The sequence below is a fragment of the Bipolaris victoriae genome (genome assembly GCF_000527765.1).
Source record: "Bipolaris victoriae FI3 unplaced genomic scaffold scaffold_137, whole genome shotgun sequence".
Classification (NCBI taxonomy): Eukaryota; Fungi; Ascomycota; class Dothideomycetes; order Pleosporales; family Pleosporaceae; genus Bipolaris; species Bipolaris victoriae.
Genome location: NW_014575255.1, coordinates 57,779 through 68,588, shown reverse-complemented (window position 1 = coordinate 68,588; position 10,810 = coordinate 57,779). Strand labels below are relative to the sequence as shown.

Sequence of the window (10,810 nt, the reverse complement as noted above, 5' to 3'; positions counted from 1 at the left end):
CCAGTCTGCCATCAGCAATACTAACCCACGAGCACTTGATGAGGAGCGATCGTAGATAGAGAAGAGGCGTGCCAAGGTATTAAGTAAGGGCTTAGATTTAGACGATAAGCTATATAAAGATGTGGGCTAAAGAAGACATATGGGCTAGGGAGACCAAGACTGAGCATAGGAAGTGTAAAGCTAGACTAGCGTTCGTAGCCCTTTCGGCTTGGCCGCCGGGCGTAAATAAATTGTGTGTGTATAGTTAATAGCTGCATGCCGCCAAGTCATGGAAAGCACCTGGAGACGACGGACTGCCAGTCATCGTATGGAAGCAGGTCTGGCCGGTAGTGAAAGACCATGTGCTTGCGCTATTCCGACAGTCGCTAGAGGAGGGAGTGTTACCTAGCCAATGGAGACACGCCAAGATCATACCGCTCAAGAAGCCAAGCAAGGAAGACTACACCGTCGCAAAGGCATGGAGGCCGATCTCACTACTGGCTACCCTAGGCAAAGTGCTAGAGTCGGTGGTGGCAGAGAGGATCTCGCACATGGTAGAGACACACGGGCTTCTGCCTACCAACCACTTTGGAGCGCGCAAGCAACGATCAGCCGAGCAAGCATTAGTACTGCTCCAGGAACAGATCTACACTGCGTGGCGGGGCCGGCGGACAGTCAGCCTAATCAGCTTCGATGTTAAGGGAGCGTACAACGGAGTATGCAAGGAAAGACTACTGCAGAGGATGAAAGCACGGGGGATACCACAAAAGCTGCTGAAGTGGGTAGAGGCATTCTGTTCAGAGCGCACAGCGTCAATCCAGGTCAACGGGCAGGCCTCTAAGGTCCAAGAACTGCCACAAGCAGGTCTGCCGCAAGGGTCTCCGTTATCGCCAATTCTGTTTCTCTTCTTCAACGCCGACCTAGTGCAACGACCTATCGATACGTACGGAGGTGCGATTGCGTTCGTCGATGACTTCACTGCGTGGGTCACAGGCCCAACAGCACAAAGCAACAGGGAGGGTATCAACGCCATTATCAGAGACGCACTGGACTGGGAACGGAGAAGCGGAGCGACGTTTGAAGCAGAAAAGACAGCCGTTATCCACTTTACTCGTAGGGCGTACAAGAGTGCCACCGAGCCCTTCATTATCAAGGGGCAGAGCGTCTCGCCCAAGGACCACGTCAAGATACTTGGCGTGCTCATGGACGCCAGGCTCAAGTACCACAAGCACATTGCAAGAGCAGCCGCGAAGGGACTGGAAGCAGCATTGGAACTCAGGAGGCTGCGAGGACTCTCGCCTACAGTGGCGCGACAGCTGTTCACAGCGACAGTTGCGCCGACCGTAGACTACGCGTCGAACGTGTGGATGCACGCCTATAAAGACAAGCTTATGAGACCTATTAACAGGGTGCAAAGAATAGGTGCACGAGCGATCGTAGGGACGTTCAGCACGGTAGCGACATGGGTGGCAGAAGCCGAGGCGCATATCCCAAGTGCACAAGAGCGGTTCTGGAAGCGGGCAGTCAAGCTGTGGACCGACATCCACGCGCTGCCTGAGACGAACCCACTGCGAAGAAACACATCGCGGATGCGGAAGTTCAGAAGGCAGTACCGTTCGCCGCTGTTCCAGGTGGCAGAAGCGCTCAAGGACATAGAGATGGAGCAGATAGAGACGGTCCGGCCAGGTGTGTTAGCACCATGGGAGAAGAGAGTGCAGACCGTAGTGGAGAACGCGGCACAGAGCCTCGAGGCGAACTGGGCGGTACGCATCGCGGTAAGCAGCTCGGCGCGGAATGGCGTGGTCGGAATGGGAGGCGCGACCAGCATACAGAAGAACGAAAAACAATCTTTCTCTGTCACATTGGGCAAGAGAGAGGAACAGAATCCGTATGCGGCAGAGCTGGCAGCAATGGCCAAGGCACTGAGCAGACTGCCGAAGCTGAGGTATCGCAGCATCGCGCTCATAACAAGAAACAAAGCTGCTGTGCTCACACTCAGAAGACCGCGGCAGCAATCCGGGCAAAGCTACATCAGCCAGTTCTACAAGACTGCACAAACACTAAGAAGAGATGGAAACACAGTAACAGTGCTATGGCTACCTGCAAGCAAAGAGAATGAGCTCGCAAGCCTCGCCAAGCGAGAGGCGAAGACAGCAACTAGGCCAAACACTAAACCACAGACACAGCTCCCTAGAATGCGATCAACTACGCACAACATAGCACGTAAGCAAGGCATAGCTAAGAAGGTACCAGTAGACGTAGGAGCATATTCTAAACGAATCGACACGGCACTGCCAGGAAAGCACACGCGACAACTCTACGACGGGCTTTCGCGGAAAGAGAGCAGCGTACTTGCCCAGCTTAGAACAGGCATGGCACAGCTGAACACGTATCGATACCGAATCAAAGCATCAACAACAGACCAATGCGAATGCGGCCAGGCAGCAGAGACGGTGGAGCATTTTCTNTTCCGCTGCCGAAAGTGGACGACACAGCGGATAGAAATGCTGCAGTGCACGCAGATAAGCAGAGGAAACATGTCATTCTACCTAGGCGGCAAAGCAGCGACGGACGACGCGAAATGGGCGCCGGACATGGACGCAGTGCGAGCGACGATACGATTCGCAATAGCAACACGAAGACTTGATGCAAACTAATATCTAACTAACTACTAGGTAAACTATAGATACTAACATAAACTTATCAGCAGCCTCGTGCAACCAGCAGCAGACAGCGCTTCAGCCGCCGAAGATAGGATGTTGAACACTTAGAGAATCTCGTAGAGATGCCGACTCTGAGCCAGTCTGCCATCAGCAATACTAACCCACGAGCACTTGATGAGGAGCGATCGTAGATAGAGAAGAGGCGTGCCAAGGTATTAAGTAAGGGCTCTGATTTAGATAATAAGCTATATAAAGAAGTGGGCCAAAGAAGACATATGGGCTAAAGAGACCAAGACGTAGCATAGGAAGTGTAAAGCTAGACTAGCGTTAGTAGCCCTTTCGGCTCGGCCGCCGGGCGTAAATAAATTGTGTGTGTGTGTATAGTTAATAATTGTCTAACGTCCGTCCCTGTGGGTCGAACATCCCTCCACACCGAACCACCAACATTGCTCGAGTCTATTGTATCCAAGCCGCACAGTTTTATAGAGTCAAAATAGTCTCTATATAACTTTTACCGCTATATTTATCTATTGTAGGCTTTAAAAGGCAAAATTACTGGCTTTTATGTTGCATTCTTTGGTGTTTCGTCTTTAATGTTAAAATTACATTACTTAGACAACCCTGCTCTATCGCAGACAACATAATCAATTAGTTATTCGGAACTTCCTTCTGATACTAGACTAACTAGAGAGTATACTCTCAATCTTGCATCGCGTGCAGCTTTTGTCTAAGTGTGCTCCGAGTTGTTCCGGCCTGCTGCGACTCTCGTTCGCTTTTCGGGAGAGAACTTCGCGTGCTGACATAGCAGGTTTTAAACGATTAGCGGCCTACAATGTACACCTGCGCTATACCAAGATAGCTCAAGCTGTGGCGCAAAGCTTGAGAGGCTTCGTCCAGCCACCGCTTGGGCGCATGATTGCTTGTTGCCTATTCTTAAAAGTCGATTGAGCATAGACTTCACGAGGTTTCTGTTGTAACTATGTATAACGAATATTACATAGTTAGTTAGTCTTAACATTTTGAATAAGCATAGACGCATAGGGGTTTAAAGTAGCTCTATATTTATCTACCGTTACTTGCCTAAGTCACCTGACAAAGCCAGACCCTTCCTGATCCTACTCCCATGCCTACTAGAGTCGCACTCACAGCTGAGCTTGATGGCCGATACTCGGACGGTATCCATAGTACGTTGCTACCAGCGCACATGACCCAGTTGTGATCTGAACTTATACCAGCACTCTGGTACTGTAGTTTTGATGCTGTAACGTCGATGCGGTCCGTGACCTGGGAACTAGAGATAGCAATAGTGCCTATTTCTGTGTGGAGCAAAGTACTAGTAGAATCGAAAGACAAGAGCGAAAGAGGTGTGCCGACGTCAAGGGTATGTAGACACGTCCCACTGCTCGCATCCCATATCTTGACAGTCAAGTCCCAAGATGCTGACGCTAGCCGGGTCGAGTCGTGCGAGAAGGCCACGGACTGAACCCATTTACTATGACCCTCGAGCGTGTGTAAGCACATCTCGCTGCTCGCATCCCATATCTTGACAGTCAAGTCCCAAGATGCTGACGCTAGCCTGGTCGAGTCGTGCGAGAAAGCTACTGAGCTAACATGATCCCTATGGCCCTCGAGCGTGTGCAGACAAGTCTCGCTGCTTATATCCCATATTTTGACAGTACTGTCCCGAGACGCTGATACTAGCCAGATCGAGTGGTGTGAAAAGGCCACCGAGCTAACCTCCCTATTATGGCCCTTAAGCGTGTGCAGATAGGCCCCACTGCTCGCATCCCATATCTTGATAGTGCTGTCTTCTGACGCTGATGCTAGCCAGGTCGAATCATGCGAGAAGGCCACCGACCTAACAACATCACTATGGCCCTCGAGCGTATGCAGATACGTCCCACTGCTCGCATCCCATATCTTGACAGTCAAGTCCCAAGATGCTGACGCTAGCTGGGTCGAGTCGTGCGAGAAGGCCACTGACCTAACACCACTACTATGGCCCTTGAGCGTGTGCAGATAGGTCCCAGTGCTCGCATCCCATATCTTGATAGTGCTGTCGCTTGATGCTGACGCTAGCTGGGTCGAGTCGTGCGAGAAGGTCACTGAGCTAACATAACTACTATGGCCCCCAAGCGTGTGCAGACACGTCCCGCTACTCGCATCCCATATATTGGCAGTCCTATCGCTTGATGCTGACGCTAGCTGGGTCGAGTCGTGCGAGAAGGCCACCGAGCCAACCTCCATGCTGTGGCCCTCGAGCGTGTGCAGGCACATCCCGCTGCTCGCATCCCATATCTTGACAGTGCTGTCATGTGATGCTGACGCTAGCTGGGTCGAGTCGTGCGAGAAAGCTACTGAGCTAACATGATCCCTATGGCCCTCGAGCGTGTGCAGACACGTCCCGCTGCTCGCATCCCATATTTTGACAGTCAAGTCCCAAGATGCTGACGCTAGCCAGGTCGAGTTGTGCGAGAATGTCACTGACATAACATAAAGGCCATGGCCCTCAAGCGTGTGTAGGCATATCCTGATACGTGTGTCCCATATCTTGATAGTGCTGTCCCAAGATGCTGACGCTAGCCGAGTAGAATCGTGCGAGAAAGCTACTGAGCTAACATGATCCCTATGGCCCTCGAGCGTGTGCAGACACGTCCCGCTGTTCGCATCCCATATTTTGACAGTCCTGTCATCTGACGCTGATGCTACCTTGGTCGAGTCGTGCGAGAAAGCTACCGAGGTAACATCACTGCTATGGCCCTCAAGCGTCTGCAGGCACGCACTCCAGCCGTTGCTCATAGCTGGCTTGACCACTACTCCCCTTGGCTCTTCGTGCTGGAACAGCCTTCTTATCAAGCTGTCTGCTGGGCTGAAGAGCAGAGCAGATGCGTACGCTTGTAAAGGAAAGTTTTCAATTGCTTCTTTGTGGTACCTGATGAATCGTCGTGCGTCGTACACAATCTTATTTAATACGTCTATGTCTCCAAGCCCCTAGCGATGTTAGCAGTTATATTGTGAAGACTATGTGTGCAGCTACATAGACTATACCTGGACTAATTCCCACAGCTTTGTCATTGAGACCACCCCTTTGGCCATGCTTCCGCACAAGCTGAGCGCTTCTAGCCAGTAGACATATCTCTGTCTAAAGAATGTGTCTATAGCCCTAGCCTCTTCTTGATTCATAGCACTATATGTTGGTGTTTTGTGTTTTGAGTCGTAGAAGTGGTCAATCCAGTACAAACATGGGTAGCGGGACACGGCTAGAGGATCGGGAAGAAGTGGCTTGACGTCTTCTATGGCATATCCAGGCGCTTGAAGATTGTATATATCTCTGCGCAGTGTCTCGTGCAGAAGTGCAAGTGATTTCGCGAAGATGTTTTGATGCACACATTCTATACTATCTTGAAAGACCTCGTTCAACGCTTTTGTGACGAGGAAGTCCTTAGCGGACTGATGCACAAAGTACACCGTGTCGTCGCGCAGTGTGAGAAACGATCCGCAGAGGCCGATGATCTTCCGCACAGACTCTAGGTCATCAACAAGGTCTGCAAGCTGTTCAGTAAGTACAACTAGCTCAGCGACTGTGACTGGTCGATATAGGACAGCAGTTACTGCCAGCACCCGCAGACATCTTCGAGCGCTGCTAGACTTGCGTATCTGGTCTAGCATCTGCCTATAAAGTGAGTCTAAACCAGGCGGGAACTGGGCTAGCTTCTCTCGCACGTCCCACTTCGGCGTTGCTTTGAGGTCTTGGCACACCAACGCAACCCAGAGGAAGGTGTCGTTCGCGTTCGACGTCAAGTGCTGGAGCACCGCGTTTTGCACCTCTAGCGTGTAGCGCTTCTCTTGGGCTAGACGACACACCTTCTGCTGGATAAACACTTCTACTGCTGCAGCCACCGACTCGGCATTTAACTCAAGGCTGAGCCTCATTTCGTGCTCAGCACGCTCCAGTTCTTCCTCAATATCTGGCCAGTTGCGACTAGACACGATCCACTTGACACGAGAGGACGCAGACGACTGCTTCGCGATAAAGCTAAGCAATCTCGGTAAGTCTGTCGCGCATTCGTCGAGCGCGTCAACAATTAGGTACGTTGTGCCTAGGCCTGCATCTTGCAGTACGTCGGCGAAGATCTCTGTTAGGGCGACCCAGGCATTCGCGTCCTCGAACAAGCTTTTGCCTGCGTGGTCGTGCTTCTTGCGGACGTGCGACATAAGCGATGGCTGCTGGCGCACGAGCATGTACAGCAAGCCTCGAAGCACAGCTATGGCACTATTAATGCGCGAGTCAGTCGCTTGGCAGAAGAAGTACGATAGAAGGGTAGTCTGAGGTATAGAACTGTGCAGTTCGTCAATAATACCACACAGCAGCATTGTCTTTCCTTTACCAGGATCGCCTTTCACCCAGAGCAGTCGGCTGTTTTGGTCGTCATGCCACTGCATGAATGTGGTGTTGTTAAATATCCAGCGATAGGAGTCTGCTAGCAGTCCACCTTTTGTCTCCTCGATGCGCTTCTTGTCGTCGCGCGGGTCTGTTTGGCGTATGTCTTGGATGCATTGTTCCAGCTTGTACGTCTCGCGCTTTAAACGGTCAAAAGCGCCAGCCTCGCCCTCACCATATACCGGCGCTAGCTCAACATCGAGGATTCCTTGCAGGCAGTATGCTCTGTCCTCGACGCGCCCAGTCATCCGGCCCTCTGCCCACCTCCACCGCTCGTTGACGTCGGTCTGAGAAAGTGGGGCCCCGTTAAGCACTTCAAGCGGAATGCTAGTTATCTCGCGGATCATCGTCTGCAGCGATGTCTTGCTGCCAAGGCTCTCTCCTTCTTGCGAGAAGAACTCGACCGTGGCTGGAGCAAGAAGCTCTTGAAGCGTCCAGCCACGCGTAAACCACCGACTTAGCCTGAAAGCAGGCTCCCAGCTAGGCTCAGTAGCTCTGTCGCAGGCTTTCATCTTCCTCTTTGACACATCTGACAGGTAGACATAGCACCTAACTGCGCTGCGGTACCAGCGGAACATTGACCGGATAGCAAAGGTGAGCTCAGCCTTATCATTCTTGTTAATGCAGCATGTGTCGATCCAGAAGTACTGCAGACCGTCATGTCGTGCTTGTTTTCCGCAGAAGAGGATCTTCTTGTAGCCTAGCTTCCTCCTGCCGCCACCTGTCTGGAGGTCCGCGAAGGTCACCTCATCGCCATCTGCTCCCCAGGTATGTGAGAGTATCGCGTAGGGGGGTATGTCGCCATCGTCGAAGCTGTGGATGCTGAGTTCTCCGCTTTCGCCGTACTGTAAGAGCCGCATAGGTTCGTGTGGGTGTATAGTAGGTATGTTCGATAAGAAACAGAACTCGCAAGGCTGAACCTAGTAGCCTAGTGGTGCGAGCGCTTGCTTGCTAGCTGCGTTTCTGCTACTGATGGATGGTCAGCATATAGAGAGGATGACGAGCAGGCGCACCAGCTCAGATACCAACGGGATACTGTGATGCGTCAAGATGTCGTGAGCTCAAGATGCCTGCTCTCGCTGTGTTCTTGACTTGGGGATGAAGCCTATGTGAAGCCTCAGGCGGGGTAAGGCGTGGCTCTATGCATGCATCATGCACTGCTGGCAAGGCTGAAGCGCGTCTGCATCGAGAGCTGCATAGGACATGGGGCCCTTAACACTGTTAGTAGAAGTCTAAGCACTGACACGTTTAAAGCTTGCCCGTTACGACGCAGAACTAAACAAGCAAGCAGTCGCGTAAATGTAACACTTATAGACAACCTCTAGGTTTTAACCCAATTTAAATTCGCCTTTCTATTCAGCCTACTCAACGCCGCGAGACCCCATTATACAGAACTAGAGAAAGCGGTCTAGTACATCCTAGCTACAGGCGCTCTCCATGCAGATACCGGCGCACGCGTTAGTTCAGGCGCATCGATCTGTTGCACTACTAATACTTTGGGCTTTGGCGACGGCAGGACCGTCGATCCTTCTAGCGCGTCGCTCTTGCGCTTGCGCCCACGCTTCGGCTTGCTTGCGAAAACATGCTCCTTCGCAGCACGCTTTGCCCTAGCCTCCTCAAGGTCTTCGAAATTCATTACCTTAGCCTTGCCTAGAACTACAGATTTTGTCGACTGGCGGGTTTTGGCTTCTCGGTTAATCTGAAGGAAGAAGTAATTACGATCTTTAAGAAGGGCCTGCTCGGCGAACGATACTTTAGCAGCGCTTGCCAGTTTCTGTATGCGTCTCTATAGAAGGTCCTTACTCGTCTTTTCGAGCGCGTGTGTGTCCTTTATAATTAGATCGTGCAGTGTCGTAAGCGCTTCTGTCGTCACTGTTGTTACTGGCGTGGTAGGTGTACGGGGCACATCGTCCAGCACATCATCCAGCACATCAGTGCTCACAATCTCGGCTCCTAGAGCTAATATGTTGCTTACTTCCGCTGGAGGTTTAGGGAGATCTCTGAGCACTCGTTCTGGGTTAAAAGGGAACAAGCCAGTTGCAGACCACCCAGCTCTGATGTTCCTTTTAGTTAGTGCGCGATCTCTTGCAGAACTATAGAGATAAGTGAAATGCTCTTTGCTAACAATATCTACGCCTCCTTAGTTGAGTCGCTCGACTTGTTCACGATACGCGCTCTTCAAGGGCGCAAAAGGGCCGACGTCGCATGGCTGCAGCTTGTGAGAGGTGTGAGAAGGCAGACGACACAAGATAATATTGTTAGTAAAGCAGAACTCTAGAATCTCGAGTGTTTCATGCGTTCCGAAGCTATCACAGATTAGTATACGTAGTTTTCCACTTGCTCTCTCGCACGTCTGGGTCTCAAACACACGCTTAAGCCACTCCAAGCTAATCTTAGAGTCGTTGTACCCATTCTCTGAGTGCGCGTAGTGCCATCCAGGGGTTTCGTGCGTGGTCCAGTTGCTGCGATGGGTCGAAGCTGGCCATATAATGAGTGGCAAGAGGGCCCTTCCGTCAGCACTAATGCACTCAATAGCAGTTACTATAGTGCGCTTAACACCCGCACCTCTAATACCTTGTCGATCGTCCTTGCCAACTAAGACTTTTGTGGAGCCAAGCATACTTAGCATGACTCTAGTTTCGTCTATGTTGTACACGTTTTCTAACAGTACACATGGATGCTGTGGTACCTAGCTAATCACATCGAACCACTCTACTATCTTCTCGAATATATTGTTTCCGTGACGCTTCCAGTCTATCGATCTGACCCTTCTCGCCTGGAGTTCGGGGTGACGCTTCTCGAACGCTCGTGGCCAGTTCTTCTCTAGACGCTTGATCGACTTCTTCGTGGACCGCTGGCGGGCTATGCTGAAGGCTAGCGAGCGAAGATACTTAACCCGCACAGGTTGTCCGAGACTAGACATCAGTAGCAGGAACTTTACAAGCGCCTTCTCCTCCTCTCGAGGCAAGTACTGCTGGCTCTGAGCCTGCTCTGCTCGTGAGCGTCGCCCGAGCCTACGGTGGATAAGAGTTGAGATAGGGACATCGCCGTGCTCTGATCGAGCAGCACATGTATCACGCACACCCTTAGGCAGACGTTGCGCGAGCGCCTGGCTGGCTGGGTCCATGTTCGTAGTTGTGGTGACTGAGGGATACCTCGAGCAAGAAGCCAGCACGATCCGCAACCAGTCCGCTTCTAAAAATAGCCAGCGGCTGCGCTTGAGCAGCACCTGATGGAAGCTACTAGAACTCTGCGCCACAGCTTCAGCTCTTTTAGCATAGCGCAGGTGTACATTGTAGCACGCTAAACGTTCGTAATGCTGCTTTGTCGGCGTTCTAAATCCTCTCGCTAAACGCGAAGGACTAGCACACCGAGCCGGACAAACTCGGAATGCACCTAAGCAAAGGCTGCACGTGTTCATAGAATAGCTATACACTCTTCAGCTTGCTATAGACTGCATAGGATCCCCGAATAATCAAGCTACGCTTCTGCAAGAAATAGAACAGGGGTATGTTGTCATTGCAGCTTCAACGCTTAACACGAAAGATTCATATACACCCTTTAGGTTGCTGTAATTTTGCTACTTAAGGTTTGCGATAGATAGAGATAGATCTGAAGAGCATACTAAGGTGTACTTAAATCTAAGAGTCTCTACAGCTTGGGCGTGAGGTACTTGAACAATGTTGGTGGTTCGTTGCGGAGGGATGTTCGACCCACAGGGATGGAC

At 51.4% G+C, this 10,810-nt stretch overlaps 2 protein-coding genes across 2 annotated transcripts; both read right to left on the bottom strand.

Annotated features, from left to right (window-relative positions):
- Window positions 1-3,722: 3,722 nt before the first annotated feature.
- COCVIDRAFT_30982 (hypothetical protein) lies at window positions 3,723-7,943 on the bottom strand (the record flags this gene model as incomplete). Its single annotated transcript, XM_014696026.1, has 2 exons — window positions 3,723-5,633; window positions 5,691-7,943. The coding sequence occupies 2 exons, from the start codon at window positions 7,941-7,943 to the stop codon at window positions 3,723-3,725; spliced, it is 4,164 nt and encodes a 1,387-aa protein (XP_014551512.1).
- Window positions 7,944-8,491: 548 nt separating this feature from the next.
- On the bottom strand, window positions 8,492-10,210 carry COCVIDRAFT_20277 (hypothetical protein; the record flags this gene model as incomplete). The annotated part of the gene is made up of 4 exons (XM_014695998.1): window positions 8,492-8,835; window positions 8,887-9,213; window positions 9,454-9,763; window positions 9,851-10,210. 4 exons carry the CDS (start codon window positions 10,208-10,210, stop codon window positions 8,492-8,494), a joined length of 1,341 nt encoding a protein of 446 aa, XP_014551484.1.
- Window positions 10,211-10,810: the final 600 nt, after the last annotated feature.